The sequence below is a fragment of the Cygnus olor genome, chromosome 3, assembly GCF_009769625.2.
Source record: "Cygnus olor isolate bCygOlo1 chromosome 3, bCygOlo1.pri.v2, whole genome shotgun sequence".
Taxonomy (NCBI): domain Eukaryota; kingdom Metazoa; phylum Chordata; class Aves; order Anseriformes; family Anatidae; genus Cygnus; species Cygnus olor.
The window spans coordinates 112,496,857-112,521,947 of NC_049171.1; the positions used below are offsets into that span (position 1 = coordinate 112,496,857).

Consider the following 25,091-nt stretch of genomic DNA (forward strand, 5'->3'; position numbering starts at 1 on the left):
AGCAGCTAGGTACTAGTGCAAGATGGCTTTTCTGAGAAAGTTCCAGAGATGTCCCGCAATACTCCTTATGTTCACTAGTCATATTTGGAGCAACTCCCCTAAGTGTCTTAACACTAACATTTACTCAAGTTGTATAAACCCTCGACAATCAAAACACTGAAAACAATTCAGTCGCTTCCTGTTGCCCAATTTTGTCTAACCCCCACAAATGAAGCTAAACACATGGAAGAATTTGCTCAGCAGCACATTATGACTATTCACATGCACGTATCTATGTGTGCTGCAAACAGCAACAGATGACCCAGCTTAACAGCCTGAACTCAGATTTATTAGCTTACTACCGTGGTTGTTCCAAGTATCCATGAATAGCTACTAGCTCCTGCACTTTACTCTCACCCTTAAAACAAGTGAAAAAACCAAGGTATTGTGAACAGAGCTCTGTAGCTGGAAAAAAAGGTAGCAGTTCAGGCCCTTAAGAACACATAGCATCTGCTAACACTTCTACAGTACCAACCAGAAGCCGGCAAAAGCATGTTGGACTTGTTCTGGCAGAAAATTATGTCTCGCCCAGGGAAAAAGGGGATGGTAATGCCTTAGGAAGAGAGATTTCACAGTCTTCCCTCTATTGATTAGGTTTAATAACATAAGGCTCTCTCTGTACATGCAGCTTTCCCTGTTGAAAAGCGTGACACTTGGACCACAACAGTCTGACCTTTTCTCCTGAGTTAACAGCATGATGCACAAGTCTGTCTACACTGTAAAAGGCAGAATAAGGAAGACGTCCTTGAGCTAGCTAAAAACAAGCTGCAGGCATTAGAGTTACAACACTACAATGCTCTGCAAAAGCTGTTTATTGGGTTGAAAATAGGGCTGATTTACACTAGGTACAATGTCACTTATGTGGCCAAGCATTTTTGAGCCACACCCATAGTTTGGAACAACACAACTTGACATTTTTTAGGTAGAATTAAGTCTGGTATATGCTGAGTATTCCTGCAAAACACAAAGTGGAACAGCATAAATATACTGCAGCAGATTAATCCATGGTGGCTGGGATGAGCTTTGAAAAGCAACCAAGCAGGCTTGTGAAAGAAGAATCCATCCAGAGTTACTAAATGCAAAGACATCATCTTTGGTCCGAGGTGCATGGTGATCAACCTGTCACCTAACTCAGGATGGCTGCATTCATCAATGCACAGCCATGATTCCCATGCCTGTTCCCCCAGTTTGGATCCTCTCCCACATCAGGTCTGCCTCTCTCAGCTCTTGAGGAGTTCCAGTCTTCTCTGTGCCCCGGTATCATCCAGTCTCTCACTGCTTCCTTTCAGTCCACAGTCCTCTCACCCCCATCGGTATCAGTTGAGCCAAGAATTTTCTGTATGACTAGACTGCTACATTTGCTGTATTCTTGCTTTGAGCTACAGCCACCTTTCTTAGTCCATGAACATGGCAGATAGAGCACCTCTCATGACTGTAAATTATTTCAAATAACTACTATTGTATCTTCACAACCAAGTGTCCCATGACCCCTGAGAACTGAGCCCACGTTCTAATATTCACTGTCTCCTACACAGAAAAAAACAGGCTAAAATACTAATCTTAGTAAGATGGGTTGTACACCAAGGTGAAAGGGCAACATCACAGTAAGAGGTCAGGTTAACTATACAGCCAAAGACGTGGGAAAGAGTTCTGTAGCAGAAATGGAAACCAATTACAGATCTCAACTACTTGAGTAAAGTCTGCTCCTCCAGGGATTGCTTAACCTCTCTACTTAAAGAGTTTCAGAGGAGCTGCAGCCCAAATCAAGAAGTTTTGCCAGTCTCTGCAGCTCCAATTGTACAGTACCAGGAAGACACAATAAAGACTTTATCATGACTTAGCATCTTCTGCTGCTACTATTATTTTGCGTACTGCTACAATCCCCAAAAAGTTATTACCTCATCTCTCTTCTCAAGATTGCTTTGCATTTTGAATCACAGGCAACTTTTTTTTTTTTTTTTTAAAGAGGCAATAGAAAACGATGGGGATATTTACAGATATCCTTAAGGCAGACATCTTACAATTTCTCTATTACAACTCCTTCTAGACATCTCACAGAACTGCATGTGGAATATTGCAAGGATCCATTTGCATATAAAATACAATGCAAAGAAATTTATTGTTTTCATTGGCATCGTAATCAATACATGCTGAAAAAATATACAAAACTAGACTGATGGTACATCAGACCAGTGCTTACAATTTCACCTTTTTAGCTCTAATTGCTGCAGCCTGCCTAAGGTAGAAGAACCCAGGTGCCAAGCTAGTTCATTTAGTTTACACCAAGGAGTGTCCCTGTTCACAAAGAAGTGTAAACAAGAAGGCAGTGATAGGTTATACCACCTACAAGAAGCCAAGCATTTGAACAGCTACTGGATATTTCTCTCAGTGTGAAGATTTTCAAAATATGCTAGAACTCAGGAGGAAGTATGAGGTTTTCCTTCCATGAGACTTTCTTAATGAGAAACTTCTCTATTCTGCATGAGAACTAGGAACTATCCTATTCTGACACCAATAGCTGCCCCGATAATCTTCAGAAGTGAAGACAGCTAGTCAGAGTTTCAACTACCAGGAAGTAGAAACAGGAATTCACTGTATCGTGGTTGAGTATCCAGACCCCTGGGTTATTACACATGCAAAGGGCAGTCTCCACCTCTGCTTCCTGAAGTCCCAGCTAGAACTTGAGCAACCTTTAGCCAACCAAAAATCACTGAAAGGTGTAGATCGGTAGCAAACTACTGACCAGCGTGGGCTATACTCCCTTACAGCCACTAGGGGACGGACTAGCTGCCCTTCTCTTCCATACTGTTATTCAAAGGATATACATACGGGAGGAAAAAAAACATCTAATTGAGTAGAGCTGAGTATTGTACCCCAAACTTAGTACATCCCTTAAGCAATTTTACACACTCCTGTGTGGGAAAAAAAAAAAAAAAGTAGCACAGCAGTTTCCTGTTAAGGGAATCTGCCCCATCTCAAAAAAAATTTTTGGAAGTCCTCTAACAAATATTAACAACACTACCACTGTTGTTTGAGGGCCTGACAACAGGCAGCATTTTACTGAACCACACACCAAAACAAGCATTACAGTACAAAGGGGAGAGCTGCCTTTACACTGCATTCTCACTGCTCTGTTGCATATGACAAGCTTTACAATCTGTGCAATTGTTCTTTAAGGCTAGGTGTTCTTTTGCATTTTGCAGTCTTCAGAGACGTCGACACCTTCATCTAAGTGATGCTGAAGAACTCCAATATTATGTGTATATACATATATATTCAGTGCTATTTACTAAACATTCATAGAGTTTTACCTAATACCATATATTTTGAGCTCCTACTTTTCACAGGCTGGCAGTATAATTTCAGTCTGAGCAGGAAAAGCAATCAGCTTCACACTGGTTCCTTGTGATTTGTACTGACATAACACTATTCATTCCAAAGCCATTTTTTCCACCCACTCCTAAAAAAAAGTGCTATTTCTAAACCCAAAAGCCATTTAGTTCCATAAGTCCATCAGTCACCTCTGAGGGCTGGGGACAAAGCCATATCAGACTGGTTCTAGACAACAAAGCAAGAGTGGGAGGCTGTAAGGGAAGAAAACCCTGCAGACATGTGGCTAAAGATAAATCATCCCTCCTTCGCCACCACTCCACCCCAAAAAAAAAAAAAAAAAAAAAAAAAAACATGAACTAAGAATCTTCCAGCCTAAATCAGGAATAGTGTAATAGCAAGCACAATTTGCAGAATCAGCTCAGGCCCAAAGACTAGCTATTCTCCAGTTACTCTTTTCCTTACTTTTCTCTGTCACACGTACCCTAGAGCAGGTGCAATTCTCACCTGTTGTTTCACTCGAGGTATAAAGTTCCTCATGAAGAAGCTACTGCTACCTCCCCCAGCTCTGACACCTCAAGTATTTTTAAACCATTCCTCTACCACCTTTTGGCACATCCACACTGGCATTTTGGTTTGAAGCAGAAGCCTGCCTTTCCAGCAAAACCTCTCCTCCATTTCCTCTTAAGGTGCAATGCAGAACAGTCTCACCACACATTTACTGTGTTCTTCAAGAACAAGTTGCGCTCCTGGTGTTAAACCTCTAGTTGCATCTCACATTCCATCGCCAGGGATGTGTGGCCACAGATCCAGACTGGAGAAAACCCATGCATCAGTATAGAATAAGAATCATGAATTTGCCCAGAGAGGTTGCGGAGTTTCCTTCTCTGGAGGTATTCAAGACCCATCTGGATGCCTATCTATGCAACCTGCTCTAGGGAACCTGCTTTGGCAGAGCAGTTGAACCCGATGATCTCTGGAGGTCCCTTCCAACCCCTACAATTCTGTGATTTTGTGACTTTAGGGCCAGCTACACTTCTCACTATGCTTTGGGTCATGCTACTTGCTAATGGAGATACAGCCTAGCAGTACCCACAGTCTCACTTCATAGCCAAGCCCAGCACAAAAATCCTTTTTGTACTACTCTGTACTACTTTTGGTAATACTCTGTAACAGGGGCTCCTAAACCTCACGGTCATGAAAGGTTCAAACTCGCATCAGAAAGACTTCTTGCAAAAAACAGCACAGGTGAAGCAGAACACAGGCAACCCCATTTCAAGTGGGAGAACACCACTTCTCATCCTCTCTTACTCCTGCATTCACATTACCTATCAGCCTGAGCCCCCTTCTCAGCCTATATTCATAGCCCCTGCCTTCCCCTGCTCCCTCCAGGGTGGTGATTTTCACAGCTGCTGTTGCTAATCACCCTTTGATCCCAGCCAGGGCAGCAATGAACCCTTCATTAGCCTGTACCAGGGCAGCTGGGGATGTAGTTTTACCCTCCTCCAAAGCCCTCATGCTGCAACCCAGGAGCAGAAAGGAACTTGGCATGCACCGTCTCTGCTGCCTGCTGCTTTCTGTCACTGAAGGTTGTTGCGCTGAGTTGGCCAACATACTGGTAACACCACCACGTTGTGGCACAGGCGCCTCGCGCACTGTCTCTGCCACAGGGCCAGCTGCACTTCAGGAACACGCAGTGCTAGCGTTGTCAGAGTGCATTGGCATGACAAAATTGCGGTTGCAGGAACACATTTTCTGTGGAAAAAACACATTGCAGGAAAGCCCTTAGTGAACTTGTCATCTTTCATAAGCCCCGAGGCACGTTTATCATTTGCAGAATAGATAATAAGATGCTTAAAGCAGTGTATATAATTAGGAGAAAATCTCCAGTGTAAAAGGTTAGTGCCATCGCAAGTAAGAATTAGATAAGTTTTTTAAATCCTTCATAAACTCAGTCATCCTTATTGTTACCAGCAAGCCAAACCATAAACCTGGCCAGCTGCTGTAATTTGAGCATGTTCTGCGGAGAGCCAGTGGGATGGCACGGGGCCACCAACACAATTGCAAAGGCTGGGGGAGCTGGACTTGCTCTTCCCAGGATTAAACAGCTTCAGGGGGACATAGAAACAGCCCCCAGCAAATACAAGGGGTTTATTAAGAGGGTGGATTTGGCCTCTTTATTGAGGAAATGGAACAATGGACAGAAATTGGAAAAAACAAACAAACAAAAAAACAGGTTTTAAATAAGGAAAATAATTTTCATGAGAATAATTATGTGCTGGAATGAGAACCTGTGGAGCTTTTCAGGTTTGCGCTGGACTCCGAGCACTCTGACGTGGATTCAAATGGCCTTGCTCGGGCAGGAGACTGCACAGGAGAGCCCTGGGGGCCCTTTGCGGCAGCGATGTCCTTTGAGACGCTGACCGGGCGAGTCCTGCCTGCAGCCAGCAGAAAGCAGCCGCTAGATGTCACCATGCGCTCACTGAACAACGCTGCTCCCACCGGCAAACAAGGATCAAATCCCATCGCAGCGGGGAGGCTTTCTTAATTACAAGCTTTTTAGTTCAGGTAATGACTGAGGGGCGTTACACTTCTTCAAAACCAGCCTTGCTGAGAAATACACAAGATTTTAGTTTCAAAGCTTCTGGATCGCCACCCAAATAGATACCATGAGATCACAAGTTAAGCAGGGTGGTTTAAGACCACATCAAGAGTCCTCCACAGTCTTGTTTAAAAACAAAACTTAAAACACAGAACAAGCTGTGAGTATATTTCCCCTGTGCTGGGATAAAACGAATGAAAATAGACTATAAGGTCTTCTCATATGGCTAGCACACACTGCACGTAAGATATTTTGTACATTCTACTAAAACAATAGTAGAGAAATTGCTGTGATTTCTATAAGGAAACTGCAAGGGGAATAATCACTGTAGGGGAAAAAGAAAAAAGAAAATCAAAAGCATCCTCTTCTGCCTGCTAGCATAATATTGATTCTCCTCTCCTTCTCCTGAAAGTCAGTTCCTGTTTATTTCAGCCAGGTACACTACAGCATGAACACTTAGGGGTCTGAATGGCAAGTTGTGTTATTCTGAAACGAGCTTCACCTAGGAATGTGAAATGCAGAAAGCAGATCTGTGTTCAGTGTCAAAACTATCGATCTTTAACTGTCAGGTTTACATTAATAGTGCTGCCAACTGCAAGTACTCAAAAGTTTTCTGCAGACATCCTGTGCTCCCTTGTCATTTCTTCCTCCCCCAGATCTCATTGTACAAGTCTGGGATCATTTTGTTTACTTTTCGTGCCAGTGCTGTTAAGAATATGGTTGTCACACTTCCACACCTTTGTGACGGGCAAAAACTTAGACTTTGCTTTAAAAACAAGAGAGATTCTCGAGCAATAATCAGGTCTCAACAGTGGGAATTTTAAATTAACCAAACTTTGTGAAATTTGCAACACAATAATAAAAAATGTCATACTGAAAATAGAGCCAAGCACTGATTTAAGTGAATGAACAACAATGGAGACACATTGTGCATCTTCTCTTGAGAGAGATGAGTATGTCAGACTGCAACATCTCCACCCTTCTGAGCAGAGACACCATCTCTTGCAAAGTGAGTCTACCCAACATACTTTCTCTGTGCAGGATTTATATAGTGAAGAGATTGCCCTCAGAGAGGCAATGGCCACAAAGATCAGGAATTGCTGCATTTGTTGTATCACATCCCTGGTGTCTAGTGAATGAAGTCACAATTCTCCTTCGGACAACTTAAAAAAGGATCCAGCCAATAAGTTACATGATGAAGCTATAAATTTATCTAGTCTGTCATACCAGAGTTCAGACTGTAGCATAGGTCACCAATGCTTGTGAGATGACAGTTTTACACAAAGTGGACATATAAAACAAATACCTATGACATTGTGCAGACAAAAGGTGCTATAAAGCTTCATTAAATTGGAAACCATCCAACAGTCGCACATTAGAGACTGAACTCAGTAGACAAGTAGCTTCATCAGTACAAAGCTTCTTCAGAGCTAGATGCTTTATGAATACCACACAAATTGAACCCTTAGCTTACTTTGCTCTGAATTAGGTTTTCAAGTAGCAAAGACAGACTTTGATGCCTATTGCAAGCCTACTGAGCTTTTTTTATGCACAGAAGAGATGACCACAGAACAGTGTCTCTAAAGAAAGCCAGGGAAAAGGCAAAAAGAAATAAATAGCCACTGTCCACATTCCACCACCAAGGCCTCAGACTTGCCATAAATGGGAAAAGAACAACAACAACAAAGAATAATAATAATAAAAAAGCATCGCAGGTTGTTTTTCACTAATAGTCCAAATGTTGTCCTTTGTGCAAGCTCAAAAAGGGAAATGTATGTATACCTACTCCCTGTTGTATGTATCCTGTACAGTAAGAATTCTCTTCCCTAGTTGTGATGTTGTCCTGAAGCATCCATAAGCTGGTTGTGGAGTCATCAGGAGCTGAAAACAGTTATGTCTGCAAGCTTTTGTTTACAAGGACATGGGTTAAGGATTATGTGCAATGTCTAGGGTTATAAACACTGGTCTCATCTTGTACCACATAGAGTCCAGTTCTGGCCTGGAGCTCCTGCACTGTAAATGAAGAAGAAGGGATAGTGCCTTTGTGGAGAAACGTATATAAAGCTTTCAACAATTGTCTCTTATACATCCATGCAGAACTGGGTATGTTAACAACTCTAAGGGACTATCTGAGATGACTTGAGGAAAAACTTGTATTTTCCAATAACAATTGCTAAACATCACCTCAGCATTTTTGTTCATGTGCAATTTAACGTTTTGCTTGTTGTTTGCAAACATCTGCTGCTCTGTGTACTCTTCATGTACTCGTGGCTTCTAACATGTGCCCAGGGTAAGATGCATTAGGCCTATCTAAAACAAATGCATACAAACACCTTGTTTGGAAATCTGTGCTGATTAGGAATGACCCAACTCAAAAATTAATTACGTACAGATTTGTTGGTTTAGAAAGTAACTATGTGCCTCAGCTTGCAGACAATGCTTCTACAGGTCTTTGAGAAATACGAATACCGCTAATCCTAAAATATTTCTTCACTCAACCTCCCCACAGTCATGAAATTTCATCTAAAAACTCACTTTTTTGAGGTTGAACTGAGTGCATAGGGGCTAAATACCAACACTACTCTCAACCCAGGCTGTGTTTAACGCTTACAAGTGACACAAGCTCTTGCCCCTCTGGGGGGCACTCAGCCCCAGCGGCTCCTCGCACGGCCGCCTTTTCCCCCCGGCTCAGAACACAGAGCCCGGGGGCTCCTGTCACCACCGCCTTGTAGCAGGCGGGGCAGGGCACGGGCCCGACGCCATGTTGGGCGTTACCCCCTTCCCTCCCCTCAGGCGCCCGGCGTGAGGCGAAATGGCGGCGAGAGCGGCGGACTCTGGCTGCCGCGCCGCTGGGCGCCAACTGCCGTTACCCTTCTGGAAGGTTCTGTGGTGGCAGCAGCAGCCCTGAGGGAAGCCCGGAGGTTATACAGCAAGAAGGGGCGCCCAGTCGGATTTACACTGCGGTGCTCCACACAGGGTGTACCCCTCTTGTGTAGCACCATTAACATGCTTGTTTGTAAAAATTAAACCACGATTTGCTCCGACTTCACCCAGTTCCAGCAGCGAGGCTGTCTGTGACAGCCAGCCTGGCCCTGGCAATAAGACTGGGAGAGACAGACAGGGAGCAGCAGGATGCCTCCTCCCGTTCTCACAGTAAGAACACTGCTTGTGTGTTTAACATTTAGGGAGGCAGCAAGGTTTTCTACCTCACTGCTCAGTGTGGTGAGAAGAAACGTGAGACATTCAGGGCACCGTGCTCCCTCCAGGTGGCAGGAGGCCCTGGGCAGTCCCAGACCATCCTGCAGCCCAGAGCCATCGTTCCAGCTTGAGCAGGCCCTCTATTAACACCCTGGACTGGTAACATAATGTTCTAGACACAGTAAAGCCCACCTTTAGTTTCTATCAGTTTCTCCAGCGGAGGATAGCGCTTGCAACAAAAATGATTAACAGATGGCTCAACAACAGCACATATTTTTAATGTTTATTTAATACATAGTATAAGGTTATGTTGGGAAAATGCAGGTCAAGATAGCACATCCCATTTTATATATAGCATATTTATGCCACTCAGACATACAATAATTCAAAGGCTATTAGGTTTATTAACAAGCAAAGAATATGCAGGTAAAAAAAAATATCTAAAGAATAAGTCCTGTATGAGACCATTCCTCCTACCCCAAATAACTCCCTTTGAATCAACTTTTGCATTTGAAACACTACTTATCTTATAAACATCTATTTAAAAAGTACGTATGTTCAGTGAGGGGGTCCATGTTTCTTTGTCAGCTTTTCTTGTAGCACCCTAGAGATAACCTAGCCATCTTCAGCACTATTCGCAGAAGAAATCAATGTCCTGAAAAAGAGTTAAAAGGAAAGATCTTTTGATATTATGGAAGGATTAACATTCTTTTATCATCCCCCAAAGGTAGATAAGTAGATGCAAACACTGAATACACTGTAATATACTCAAAGTATGTTCTCTATAAATTAACTTCACAGAATTCTGGAGAAAAAAGTCTTTTTTTTCCCTTTCAACTCCTTTTATGTAGTTGGGATGATTTGTTCCTGCCATAAATCTTTAAAGTGAATTAGGCAATACCATGTTGTTTCTTATTTCAAACGATTCCTTTATCTTTTTGTTTTGTATTCCCACATCCATACTTGGATTTATTAAGAGTTGTATGTAACCCCTTATCCTTAACTATTCCTAATCATACATGAAAAGGACACCCTAAACAGACTAAGGCTGTTACACTTCCTCCAGAGAAATCCAACTAAGAAAATAAATGCCTTTTTTTTTTCTTGAAAACTTCCAGCAAGCAATACATTTTCACAGCATATTGCTTTCATCTAGCTTTCTGCTAGCATTTTACATAGCCATGTAAATCTCATCTTGATTCTACTGTAGAGAATTATCACCTCATGGTGCTGAAACTGAGCAACATATACATTAGATCAACCTATCACATGTACCTGTCCCCTGGAAGCAGAAGACAGGGAGCTGTTTCAGAGCAGATGCTTACTGGTAATAAAAGTACTTTCATCTTAGCTAGCAAATGGCCAATTTTAAGTGATTGAGGGAAGGCAGGCAATCCAACACCACTTTGTAGTACACAGTCTATTGTATTGAGTCTGTTGTATTCAGTGCAATTCAGAAGTAGCAGCACTGGGAAAAACATCTTCCAAGACTTGTCACTTGAAACAACCACCAATAGGCATGGATTACCTAACATTGCAAAAAGGATGCTGATGGAAGTTCACAAGCCCAAGAATTTATTAGGAGGGTCTGTAGCTGATGGCATACATTGACTCTAGCTGTGACAAGTTACTTTTTTGGGGAAGAAAAAAAAAAGAGACAGATACATGTGGACCTCCGTGCTAACGTCCTCTTTTGTGCTCCTCTCCACTGCAGCAGGTCCCCCTTCAATCTCCTGGCTTACTCAGTGCTGTTATCAGGCAGGTGCATGCTGATTGATCATTAAGCTTTGGCCATCATCAGGTGCCCCAGTGTAAACGAAACAATACAGTAAAGGAGTAGGAAAAATAGTGGCTGGAGAAGATGGTTCTCATACCACTGGTAACCATTTCCTGAGAGAACCCATGGTAGCAACAGCCCTCGGCTTCACAGGTCCAAGACCAGGAAAGCAAGGGAAAATATTGCCAACAGCTTAACGTTGAATTATTGCTGATAGCTCTGTAACTGAAGGGTTACAGAGCTGCAAGCACAAAAGACTGGCTACTGACTTGCAAATGGCAGGCTGGTGGCATTACAGGCATATAAGAGCTGTGCAACACTAGCTCTTGTATAAAACAGTAATTTTTAAAGGATACTTCTGGAGCAAGTAGTGTTGCCCATACAGATTGGTCAAGGTGTGCTATAGAAAGTTTTAAATGTAATTTTGGAGTCAGACCCTTTAAGGTCATGTTTGCAACATACAACTGAGAACAGGGGAACAAGGAAAAGAACTGCTACAACAAGTTTTTGTCACAAAGTTCCTGCACAGCAAGAATGTGAAATAAAGGTGAAATGACTGTGAAGCTCAGTGTCCTTAGTTCTGCAGGAGGGTTGGATGCAGAACTACTTGCCAATTAAAGTTCTGCATTGCAGCCTGGCAACGTCCCATTCTGGACCCTCAGCCAGCCTGCAAGCTAAGACATCGCTTTAACCTGCCTCTGCTTCCAATTCAGCTTGCCATTCAGCAGACTGGCTGTCACATTGTTGAGTAAAGAGCTTAGAAACATATTTTAGTCATTCTTTCATGTTCTATGACTAATTGCTACAATGCTTCTGGGCCAAATTCAGAATATTCTAATATAGTGTCAAGAAAAGCAATCACTTATTTCAAGATTTGCATTTGCTCATATAAAAGTTGTCTGACATTAATAATGCAAATCCTAGCAACTATTAACGTGAAACTAAGTTCTTCATTTCACTTATTTCCTGTGTTAATGAAACCCACCATTAGGATTAAAGACTCCGTACATGATTTCAAGACTGACGCACTAATCATTGTATTTTGCTGTACACTTCAAAATAGAATGTAACTAAGTATTCAATATTAATGAAGGTAGTTATTGGAAACTTACCATTCAGTTTGTTTTAAGCACAGATGTAGGTTACCAGTAATGTTACTTATAAGTCAGACCACACCAGCCTTTGTGAAAGGACCCTCCTCTTCCACTCTTCTGTGGAATGTGTTTCAGATCTTCAGTAAAATTGAGAATTGTCTGCTATATGACATACTACTGTACACAATCAGGGAGAACCATTCTTTCAGAAGAGCAGCCTACTTAAAGACATGTTTCCAATGGCTTTGCAATTCAACTTTTTGTTACATGTACTAATAACTTCTGCTATCAGACAGCAAGCATACTCTTCTCATACACATACCGTACTCTGAACACAAAGTTTTAATTCTTTAAGTTGCATCCAACATTTTAACCCAAGTGACACTGCTACTATAAAAACAAGAACTAAAAAATACATCTTTCTGAATGAAGAATGGAAAAGTGAGTTTTCACATGCGGTTGGTTACCAGGGACCTCCTCTCACTGAAGTGGGAGATGTTCAGGAAGGTAAAATTAAAGTTTTCTATGAAAATGGCAATCAATGTGCACAATTAATAGAAAGTGGGCTTGTACACGTTAGTAAAATATGCAGCACAATGTCCAGATTCCAACAAAGAAAAACATTTGCAACACATTGCAAGAAGCTTGGGTAACAGGCTGATGTGGCATTGAAGCAGTACCATTCAAATCAATAAGAACTCTAATAGAATCAAGGCCTCAACGCAGCATTTGTGATGTCTACAATATCAGAGCTTATGTTAGGATTTTATTGAGGCTATTTGCCTGTATAAAGGCCCAAAGATTGCATCCCTAAGCATCTGTGACATGCTACAATCAACTGCCACAATTATGATTTGTTTTTACAGCAAATTAGCATTACACAGCCAAGTATAATTATGCAGCCAGCTGGGCTTTTGCAAATTCCTTACCGTTGTAGGAACTGTCTTATTTGCTTCTTGATAGACATGTTGTTCTGAGACTAAACTGCTAGGGAAATAACCAACTGTCCCCATATGGTCTTCATACTGTTCTCCATAAACCTTCAAGCAAGGAGATGCATAATTAGGTACCTTACAACCATCCTCATCTGGTTTAAGCTAGTTTATAATTTAGTCAGAAGCAGTTACTAACAGCGCTTCTTACTCTGGTTTTGGATATCTTAGTTCTCCAATTAACCAGCACATTAAATGAACAATTATCTTCCAATGTAGGCATGCATTTTTGGAGTAAAGTAATACCACCTATAGGTTATCTGGATTTTTTTTTTTTTAATATATAATATACAAATACAGCTGATATTTATCTTTTCTTTCCTTAAATTTAAGAGTTGTATGAGCAGCTGTGACAGTTTTTCTCCTCAACAGTTTCAGCAAGCACCCACAGAAAGGAACTGTTGAGACACTCCATTAAGGTTCAATGCCTAATTACAGTATAGTTATTGAAGATATTACATTATCAAAAAAAAGAGCCCTCAAGACTCCTCAATCAGTTTCTTAAGTTTGAACACCCACTTTGAAAACTAAGTTGTTACTTCAAAACCCACACTAGCTCAACATTAGCATCCATTTATTGACAAAAGTACACATTAATCTACTTCTGGTTTGCTCATAGACACAAGAATCTCATCTTACACTTCCAGCCCAGAATTCTCCAGATTCTTTTTCCTTCACTAGTTTTGAGTAAACATAAATCAACTGCCCTTTTTTAATATTAATGAATCTGCAGTCTGGAGCATTATAATCCTCTTCTGCTCTGACAAGGGAAATGGTGTCTAGAAAAAAAAAAGATCAAGAATGAGCTGGATGAATTTAAGGACATACTTTTACAAAGAGAAATATAAATATATGATGCCTGTGGATGCACACACGTAAAACTACTTCTACAGGCAAAAGTAAGTTATTCTGAAATTATTGTCTGCCAAGAATTTGTCCTGCTTATTTTTCTATCTCCGGTAAGCAAAGTAACAGCTTAAGAATGTGTATTTCATCAGAATGGGAATCTCAGTCCTCCTCTTAACACTTACCTTTCACTCAAGTGAAAAAGGTCCCCCCCAAATTTTTTTTTGCAGTAAAATGGGATGCGATGTTCTCTATCAATCCTCCCACATTGCTTTAAATTGACAAACCAATTTAGAAATGAGCTAAATAAGCAGAGCAGTTTTCTGTCAAACTCCATCCAACCATCCAATCTCCACAGTTGTTTCTCAGAATATATTCTCTTGTAATTTCAATTAAAGCAGGATTACTTACAGACACAGTCGTCATCAGCACACAGCTTCTTGCTGGCAAGTTTATCCATAAAAATTCCAGTTACAAGGGGATACATTAATCTGAGATACAGAAGTAAGATAACCAAATAAACACGTTGTGTCATTTTTTTTCTTTGCTGCAGCACCTCCCAAATGTGGACTGGGTCAAGCAATCCGTATCTTTTATGGAAGAACCAAACATCTGGACAAACATCCCTGGCCAATGGGAAGGGATCAAGGGGACATTCCACTGCTACAGGAGGAGCTGCAGGCAGGAGGAAAGCCTCAGGTTCCACTTACAAAACAGAATCCCTTCCCAAACCCGTTCTGGGTTAGCATTTCAATGAGCAACTGTATTACTTAAACATTCTTAAGCCTTCCTGTAGTCATCCATAAGCTTAATCTTACCTCAAGCAAAAATTGTCTGAGAATGAAAAATTAAGTTGCACTGTGATAAGCAGGAAAGGAAATCACATCCCTTCAAATCCTTAAGCCCTTTATTCTCAGGAACACTCACTGACAAACCGTCTTCCCTGGACCATAAACTCACCACAACAGAAATTTCCTTGTTACAGCCTACAGACAAGCCCTACGAGGACCCTAAAACGTAGATGCAAATATAACCCAGTAATTAGGCTAAGCAAGTCAGCCATTTAAATTGGTGGTCTAAAATTCAAGCATCGCGTACTTGTATAGGCGAGATTTATTTTCCATGGGAAGATGCAGAAAAAGAGCAAACTACGCAGGTTGTGCCAGGGTAGTGGCCATCTCACTTCTATTTACGCAGTTGAACTCAGTTGAGATTGCAGATGCAAGACACTAAAATTATACCGTGCCCACAAGCTGGCTTTAAAGGTGCTTGTTATGCTTTAGAGGACATCCAGAATTGATCTAACTTACCAAAATTTCATCGTAACATATATGTAAGGAGAAAGAAAGGAGTATTATAATTAAAATAGACGCACGCACACACACAAAGACAAAACTGAGTTGCTAGACTGTAAGCTGCTCACATCACGGCTGTCATGCTACAAAAAGCTAGTTTGGATCAGTCCTTAGAAGTGACCAAAAGCAAGTGTGTGAATTCCCCAAATGGCACTCCAGTACATCAGTGCTCTGTGATTCACAAGAAGGCCTGAAGAGCTACTAGCTGTACCATCTTTCAAACAAGTGTCATCAAATAAACCCAGTATCTTTTAAAAAATGAGCATCTTGCTATTTCTAACATCACCCTTTTTCTAACATCTAACATTCTAACATCACCATTACAGCTGACTTAACATTCTCCTCTAACCTGCCAGCCCATTACTCCTTCCTCCAACCTCCCATACTTTTTTTTTTTTTATTTGCAGACAGCTCCACACAATCCCTTCTAAGTGAATCAAGGCAGAGTGTGGCAGTATGCAATGGAGTCTCACATAAATGAAATAGTGGAAGGCAAGAACAGCATCATTAATACCTACAAAATTGCAATTGAAGAGGAAAAAACCCAAGGTTAATGACAGAACATAATCCCTTTTACTCTTTAGAGGTACAAAAAAGAATTTCCCTTGCAAGTGCTCTAGATTTGTGAATTCACTAAAAAGAATGAAAAATGCATATACGGAAATATGACTTTAATCAGGACTGCTGGAAGGGGTATCATCCTTCACTGTCATCTGAAAAAAAGATCAGTTTGTTTTGCAGATCTTGTGCAAAAAAAGTTTCATGTAGCAGTTTCAGATGCAATGGAACAGCACTTGCTCAGAAATTGTGTGGACGTGCCAAAATATGGAGCACTGCAAGGTTTCATAAAAAGCAATCAGGCACAGCACTTTGTCCACAGAACAGTCTTAAGTCAAATCTCAATCTTCTCAGAATAACAGAAAAACAGTATTCTGCAGCTAAAACTAAGCCCACACAACACAGGTAGGGACTGCATCAAGCCATGGTAATAGAGGGAAAGCCACAGCCACCAGCACACTCCCTCCTTTTCCAGTTGACCTACTTACTCTGGAAACAAAAAAAGCCTCAATGCTTGCAATGTAGCTGCTATGCTAATTTGAACATTCTTCCTTGTAGTTTCTGGTCTTAACATCAGGTACTCTAATACTTTCCTGAACCACTTGTGAGGGAAGTCGTGCTAATTCTGTCCCATTACATTTTTGAAAGGGTAGTTAGACGGTATTTAGAGGCCTCAGAGAAAGAATTTAAGAATTGAGGAATGGTGTAACATGACGAGCACAAACACATTACCTTTTCCTCTCAAACGTGGATCTCCAAAGGTCTGATAGAAATGCTTCTAGACATCACCATGCAAAACTCACTGTTCCACCAGAAATATGATAATACTTTAAGTAAATTTCATTATTCTCTTAGCCTAAAATATCTTTCTAGGTCCTCCTTCACCTCAACAAAGCACTCCAGCTCTTGAAGCAATTTTTTTTCCATGCAAATATTTATAATAGTTATAACTCCCAATACTGCATCTGATTAATTCTCTGCATGTAGTGTATTTCATGTCCAACAAGCCCCTTAACTGTTTTAAACAAATGGAAAAGACCTCAGCAAACCACACACATTAGGACACGCATTTTGAAAAACCCATCTGTCAGACATATCAGCAAAGTCTTTGTAAAGAGTAAGAAAGCTCTTCCTAAACCATTTATTAAAACTGCTGGTAAATAATGGAGGATTGGAAAAATAAGCTTTTATGGGCCCTCTGTACACTTGCTTCTATTACCAGCCATCACTGCAGAGACAAAACCAAAGAAGTTGAACAATGCTATCAAATTCTAATCAATGTCTACCAGTACCTGGAAAAAAAAAAAAAAAAAAGAGTCCAATGATAATCTGTTGCTTTTCAGTGAGAGTAATTTTGTCTTAAGACAAAGATAATGCCTTAATGTCTTGCCTTAAGACTTAAGATAATGGTACTGAAAACTGAGTGTTGCATTCTGAATATGCTTACATTTAGTATTCCTGCTCATGCTTTTTGCTCTGAAGAGATGGCTATTTTTCCAACATTCACTTTTGAAAAACGAAGGCCACCTTAAAAGTAGTTAAACCAATATAATTGGCCCTGCAAGCCTAACCGATTCAAGGAAAGACAAATTCAAGGAAAAACAGTGTGAAAACAGCATCGACTGTATTTATTTTATAAAAAACGGTATTTTAGCACAAAATTTTACTATTCAACAGATCCACAGAAGTCCTGCAACTGGCCCAACAGCTGTGGCCATTTTACACAACAGTCTTTATCTTTTCTGCAGAGAACAGCGAACATGCTAGCTGATCAAAGTATCATCATGATAAAAAAATCAATCCGAAGAAGTCCTTTAAAGAGTGTCTGGTTATTTCTTAGCATAAGTGATTTTCATGGCATGAGACGGAGTGATTTTGAATCCTTGGAGAGCGTCTCGAGCAGCTCCTGCTTGACATTCATTTTCAAACTCCACAAATGCAATGTCATGGCGCCCAGGCACTAAACGTACTTCTTTAAATCCAGGAAACCTTTAAAAGAAATTGAAAGAGTCAGATATTATTTCCTGGTTTGATAATTTATATCTCTTCAGTAGCCTTAGACCTTACCATATACATCTACTAGTATAACAATTACTACTAATAAAAGATTCAACTGAAGAATTTTTGTATGTCCAGTCCTCAGAACTATGCCTCAACTAAGGATCATTCTGTGGAAGGAATTCAATCAGTCTTGCACACATGCAGAAGCAACTAAAGTTAGTTTTGAAACTGTTCCTGATATTGTAAAGCCTTTCGTATTGGTCACTAACTCAAACCCAGTGCAGACTGATAGTAATAACTTACACAATCAAAAGCAACTCAAAAGAAAAAAGAAAATTGCACTTGCTTTCTGCACCAAGACATCAGACCTGACATCTGTAATCTTGGCAGTAACACAGAAAACTGAAATTCTTTCAAAACCTCTTATTTCTAAAAATCAACTTGCCAACTTAGAAAGCATAAAGGTAACAGAAGGACTCAAAGGAGAACTCAAAACTTACTGATTGAATAACATGGACAGCATCATCTCGTTTGTTTCCTCAGGCAGGTTATTAAGGAAAAGGATATAGTTCGGTGGGTTATCAGGCACCTGCAACAACAGAACAATGCTCAGCAGATTATCCACAGCTGTCTGCTCCTCTGCAATCTATTTGCATTATTATTTGAACTAAGACTCACACATCCTCAGTTTTTACTCAGAATACTGCTAGTTGGGCTTTAGGATACCTTCACGCAACATGCAGGCAAATCTGTTTTTTTAAACTGTCTATCTCACAGTGATAAAAATTTAGAGTCTCTTGTTTCCACAAAAAAATCACATTAATGTATTTTCTTAGACATCTTATTTAAACTTGATAGCTCAACAGCTGATGCTGCAGTACTCCACCACAGCAGGTGCCTTACAACTACCTGTAGTGCCATTTTTGATTATTCAGGCCATCCAAGATACATGCGGGGGAGGTGATGAACCCAGGCCCTCCACAGCTCCCTCACTGGTAGAGCAGTTGGAGGTCACGATAAATACTCTGTTCATCTACAGACAACTTAACTACTGAGTTTCTTTGAGCAACTGAAAAACCACACAAAACATTGGTTTTACTATAGTGTTCTACTAAAATATATTGATAAGAAACCCTGTTAGTTTTTAAGCTTCAGAATCTTTAACAGATTTGGTCACAAAAACAAGCATTACCTGCTGATTCTGTGGTGAAGTCCCAGGGGCACTGGCTGAATTTTGTGTTGCTCCCTAGCAAGTAAGTACAAAATAGCTTTTAAAAGATATTTGGTTAGAGATATATAAACACACATCACCATGTTCCTATACAACTCAAGCAGTATGTTAAGGCTGGTGTGTTTTGTTTTATGTTTTGATTTATTAAACACTAATCCAATGAACATTTGTTGTTTATGAAATACCTGCTGTAGGGAAACAAAAACACATGCATTTCACTGAACCCCAAAACCAGACAATGAAAGAAAAAAACATTTAACTAATGGCGATGTCAGCAGAATCACTACTTCTCCACATCATAAAATTCAGTTTTATAAGACAAGAAGTCGTTCTGAAAATGAAGGCCTACACAGGATACATTTGGTAGGAAGAAGACTGATGTTCCACTGAGGACACCAGTTTAAAAAGGGTAGCTTAAAGCTATTACCATTATCAATAGAAGTACTTAATTCTTCCTAAGAGATTTGTATATAACCATTGATTTTGAATAAATTGTGAGAAAACCGAATATTCTACTTGGAAAGAGTTGTTTTCTATGATCGCTCTGATCTCTCCTTAATTGTGTCTTAGCAGGAACAGTAGTGAGGTAACACAATATTCAAACCCTGTGCCTTGGTGTTTTCTACTAAACTTGAGGACATACATGACTAAACATTATTAGTTTATGCCAGGACAACCCTTAGTGGAGATATATTCCAAGCCAACTCCTTCCCATCTAATTGTAAATGGGTAATCTTATTCCCTTTTACCCATTTGCCATTCTACAGCGTCTGTAGTGCAAATAAGCATTTAAACATTGAAGGGAAAAGCTGGTTGGGCATTTGAAGCTAACATTAAAGCCATCTCTCTCGTTAGTTGTTTTTAAAAATAAAAAATATGTTAGTTTCTACTTTGGTTTACTGTACTTTTGCCCTATATCTTTTTCATCTGAGAATAGGAATGAGAAAAAATTATAAAAAAGCAGTAAGGACTATGTAATCACTCTCTCTCCTGTGGCTTCTAGTGAGTGATAGAGAGCAGTAGGTATCAACAGACAACAATTCAAAGAACTGGGAAATACTAAAAGACAATAATTAGCCTTCAGAAAAAAAACCTAAATAGCTTGTCCCCCCTCTTGTTTTTTAAAACAAAAACAGCCTACCTGGATAACCTTTTTATTTGCTGCATTTGTTGACTGCTCCAGAGATTTGGCCTTCTTCTTTTCCTTCCTTTTTTCCTTATCAGCAAAAGTACCACGCATTTTAGAGATGATATCAGAGTCTGTTTTTGCATACTGAATACGCTTTTTAAAAGAAAAAAAAATACATTTTGTTGTTTATTACACTGAAAATCTTGTAGCAACTTTGTTGACTGTGTTCTACTTGCACTACTGACACAGTATTTTTGTAGAAACTTGTATTAAAAATACTGTTATAAGTTGTATACAGAGTATGTAATCCTCATAATTAATTCTGATCACACCTAAAGAACTTAAGAACTCAGATGGACCACACATGAGAAGAAATTACTAATTTTACCTCACTCATTGGAATCGGAACTCTAATCAGCTAATAGCACCTTTTAATGTCTATCAAGGTAACAGCTGTACAAAGCTATATAACATCAGTTAACAAAACTGCCACAAGATGCTATTTAAAAAACGGAGGGGTTTAAAGCATTTGGGGGTAGGAAGGGGGGTGTTAGGCATTAAGACTCAACAGTAGTTTCTCAGATCTCTGCAGAAAAAATGAGTTCAGTAAAACTCAAATAAAAAAGAGAAGTACTTGCCTTAATTCAACCTGAATTGCACAAATTGCGTCAGCACCACAACTGCATTATTTTTCTGACAGAGGCATCCCAACGCCCAAATTGAGGGAGGTAAATGGATTCAGTTAGAAATTTACAGCTGGCGTAACATTATATATGTAAATGTGTACACACACGTGTGCGCACATTTACAGTCTTATCACTTATTGGAGACTACCTCAATACAGAATTACACAAGTCAAAGATTTTTTTATGCTTTTGTATGTTGCTAGATGTAGTATGTGTGCTGAAGTCAGTATTTAAAGAGGAAAGTATACCTAAAAAACTAATAAATAAATTGAGGCTTCATAAGCTATTTCCTATTAAGGTTTACAGAGCACAAAGCTCTTTAATGGCAAATGACAGAACTAAGCTTGCACAATTCCTCGTTAAGGATTTTGTTAGATAATCTGAAAGTGTTAATGAAACAAGCTCGCGGCTCAGCAACACAACAGTCTGTGCAATCCTTAACACTCAAAGCCATGAGCTGAAAGCCAGTATTAATACATCCATCTATCACTGAAGTCAAGCAGGCCATTTGCATGTATCATGCCTCAAATACAGTTGCAGAATTAGGAGATGCGTAGTTATCCAAGCAGGCAACAATAAAAACGTGTCAACTGTTGTGCCATTCTGCCTGTAATCAAGTACATTATTAAATCAGCTTTTCTTGAGCAGTAGTGCATTTGCATCACTGAAGCGGTACCGAAATTCGGTAATTTGGCTTGCTAATTTGACGTATGCACAAGCAAAACTATTCAACAATTTCAAAAAGAGATATTACTGACCACACCTGCCAATTTCTGGAAAGTAAAACTGTAGAGATCTTCACCCTACCCCCTGTTGCCTCAAAATGGAAGCATCATAGTCTAACTATGAACAACTAAAGTAAGCAATAATTATTGTATCAACAGAAAGCACCTAACTTCAAGAACATTACTACAGGAATTTTATCTGTTCAACAGAAGACATGATGTGTAAGCTGGAAGCATTTCAGATCTTGAAAACTTCAACCTACCATAAAAAAACATAAAGCCATCATTTAAGACACCTAAATGCTAAGTTCAGCCTCACTGTACTTTAACTACTGTCTCTCCAGTCTCTCCTCAAGCTTGCATAAATATATCTATTAATCGAGAGAGGACATCACTGAATAACAGCATAATTACATGCAACAGCTAATTCTTAAGGTGCAAATACCCAAACATTGCATCATACCACGATACATTTTCTTTATATAAAAAAACAAAATAACTTACCATTGGTTTCCCATAAAATGGAAAGCCTTGTAGTTGTCTCAGAGCATTGGTAGATGATCCAAGTTCTTTAAATATAACAAAAGCCTGTCCTCTCATCTTCATAGTCTTCAAAGCCACAATGTCAACCACATGACCAAACTGTGAGAATAATGCATACAAGGACCTCTTCAGCTCTGTTAGCATGTTAAAAAAAAATATAACCAGTTACATATAAATGTCTGCTTCTAGACAGTTTGCTGTCCTTTAGGGTCATTTCTGCCACGTTGATCCCCCAGTAATAAGTTATATGAGCTTAGTCAGGACTGCTGCATGAGTGCAAGTTGATTTGCCCGGTTTTTACAAGTTGGCGTATAATGCTTGGTTTCACATCACAAGCATTCAGCTAGCAAAGAAACTGTACCTCCATGCATTTTAACTTTCTTAGAAAGCAAAAATTACAGGAGGGTACAAATGCACATTCTTGTGTATACATACATATACACACATATATATACACGAACACACTCGAGTATGATATATTACAGCCATCAAAGACCAATTAGCAAATCAATACCGTCACATGGAACAGTAAAGAGGTAAGACTTAAGAATACTGCAAAGAGCTAATCAAAGGCTAAATAAATTTGGACACTTAGTTTCTAATTCTTTAATCAATTCTTTCAAGCACATCAAATATTTTTCATATTCTATATATGAATACATTTTCGTATGATCACACTGTAACTTGCAGTTGCCACGGATTTATTTTTACTATTTAAAGTCACCTGACATATCAAATTAAACTTTAATCTTCTCCAATTAAGCTAAATATATCCTCTGTATTGCATAATTATTCTAACTGACAAGTCTTACACTTGAAACATTTCAGCTACATAAGAGCACTGCCTCTTGGTTATTGCTGTTGAGACCTGATAATGCCAGCCCAATATCACTTTTTCTAGCTGCTCTTGACCATCCACAGCTCTATCTATATAAAAAAAATCAAAATGAACAGGAAGCCAATTAAAGCAACTTATGAAGTATGATACTTTCCAAAAGCAACAGATTCATAGTAAAATACAAGAATGCAGCTTGCTTTATCAGCATTTTTTGTTTTCTTATCAAAATTTTTATCTTTAAATAACTTTAAAAATGTACTTAAAAATGGGATTTGCAGGCTTTATTGGTAATTTGAAATACTGTATTTAAAAATTCTAACCAAACAATTTAATAATGGACACTTACTAGGTTATAGGGCACTTAAAATGCTACAAATAAATCCCTAACATTTACTTTATTCAACAGAACCATCTTGACACATCACTTTATTAGCAAAGCTGTTTCCACTTCCAGACCATTCTCTGCAGCACCCAGAAGAAGCATTTGAGCAGTGCACGATCCAGCCACTCAATCCAAACAACTACAATTAAATTACCTTTGTCACTTGAGATTATGAGCTAAACATGAGTATTAAGAAATGAATGGTTCTATACAATGAATATAGAGCTAGATAAAAGCATGGGATTTTTCATTTGGTTTTTAAAGTACACTGAGGAGCTGAGATTCGTCCACAGGAAGCTGGAGTAGCTGTGAGGCAGTGTCTGCAACGCACGGATGCGCAACAGGTTAGTTGTGGCACCGATGCTGACAGGCGAGGCCCACCAGAAGCATGTCAGGACGCCCATCAGGGTCCCGGGGGCTCAGCCCCACCGCCGCAGGCAGCCCCTGGCAGCCCGGCCTGACCTTTACCATGCACCTTCCCACCGCAGCGCTCCCCGAGCAGCGGTACCTTCTTTCTTGATCTTATCGTTTATGTTGTTGATGTAAATGGTGTGGTTCGGCCTGATGTCCATCCTCCGCAGCGCGCCTACAACAGAGCGCACGCACAGCCGTTACCGGCCGCAGCCCTTACAACCGTTACCAGCCGGCCCCGCCCCGCTGCCCCCCCCCCACCTCCACCGCGAGGGCGCCGCGCAAGCCCCACAGGGCAGCGGCAGCCCCAACCCCAGCCCCAGCCCCAGCCCCAGGCGGCTCCCGCAGCCCCCGCTACCGCCCCGGCCCCCCAGCACGGTACGCACCGGCCACACCCGGCCCCTCACCGCCTCGCTCCGAAATGGCCGCCGCCGCCGCGCGCAGGCGGGGCAGCCGCTGCCGGAGCGATCGATGCTCCGAGCGGCGCATGCGCGGGGCGGGGAGAGGCGGCCGCCGGCCAGTCAGGCGGGTGGCAGGGCGCCGCCGCCATGTTGGCCCCCGTCAGAGCCAGCGATGGCGGGGGGAGCGGAGCTCCGTGGGCTGCTTCAGCGTCGGGGTGAAGCTGACAGAAATTAGGGCTTCCTCAGTCAGCTTCTCCCTTTATTGTGTTCTAATTGAGTAATAAACAAACCTAACTGTGATTTTCGTGTCTTCTCACTTAGGTGATGGGGCGGCTGTGGAGAACGAAGAGAAACAACACCTAAAAACACCTCTTAACAAGCATCCATTAGCTAACAGTTGTTTTTAGATTGCCTTTTCAATATCCAAACTATCAGAACGTTTCATTTCTTGAAAGTACTTTTTAAAATCCCTGCGGTAGTGGAACCTGGGGATAAATAAACAGAGAACAGATTGAGGTTGCAGCCTTTCAATTTTTGGAATAATTTTGCAGGCTGCATACCTTCGTTTCTATGAATGAACAATGATGCAGTCTATTCCAGAAACAACTTCAAGTCGTGAAAGTTTAACCTGGTTGCATATCAAAAAGTTACCGGGGAAAAGTTATAATCCATAAGAGACTTTGGGTTCAAATTAAACTAAATTTGGACAGGTCCACATTGAAACTCATTTCTTTGTAAAAAGACAGGGCTATTAGGGAGCTGTTGTTTCAGTTGCTTGTCAGGAAAAGTGAACACATGAGTTCCAGATTCTAGAGTTTTCCCGATTACAAAGAAAATCTGGTGTTGAGGAAGCTTATAGAGAACAACGTGGATTAAATTGAGTTAATAGCAAGAAAAAAGAAAAAAAAGAAAAAAAAACAGCACTTGATTGAGAGGTTTACTGGTGGAAGAGA

At 40.4% G+C, this 25,091-nt stretch overlaps 2 protein-coding genes across 3 annotated transcripts; both read right to left on the bottom strand.

Annotated features, from left to right (window-relative positions):
* Positions 1–9,438: 9,438 nt before the first annotated feature.
* On the bottom strand, positions 9,439–14,413 carry OTOR (otoraplin). The gene is made up of 4 exons (XM_040553184.1): positions 14,290–14,413; positions 13,672–13,811; positions 12,970–13,080; positions 9,439–9,824 (listed from the first exon to the last, which is right to left on the bottom strand). Exons 1-4 carry the CDS (start codon positions 14,411–14,413, stop codon positions 9,801–9,803), a joined length of 399 nt encoding a protein of 132 aa, XP_040409118.1. The 3' UTR covers positions 9,439–9,800.
* A 2,985-nt stretch (positions 14,414–17,398) lies between these two features.
* On the bottom strand, positions 17,399–24,256 carry SNRPB2 (small nuclear ribonucleoprotein polypeptide B2). Of its 2 annotated transcripts, none has more exons than XM_040553168.1 (7): positions 24,124–24,256; positions 23,835–23,912; positions 22,068–22,240; positions 20,165–20,305; positions 18,985–19,038; positions 18,293–18,381; positions 17,399–17,780 (listed from the first exon to the last, which is right to left on the bottom strand). In XM_040553168.1, the coding sequence occupies exons 1-7, from the start codon at positions 24,224–24,226 to the stop codon at positions 17,621–17,623; spliced, it is 798 nt and encodes a 265-aa protein (XP_040409102.1). In that variant the 5' UTR covers positions 24,227–24,256; the 3' UTR covers positions 17,399–17,620. The 2 variants fall into 2 exon arrangements, with proteins under 2 accessions (XP_040409102.1, XP_040409103.1); XM_040553169.1 differs by having other exon boundaries at positions 24,145–24,174.
* Positions 24,257–25,091: the final 835 nt, after the last annotated feature.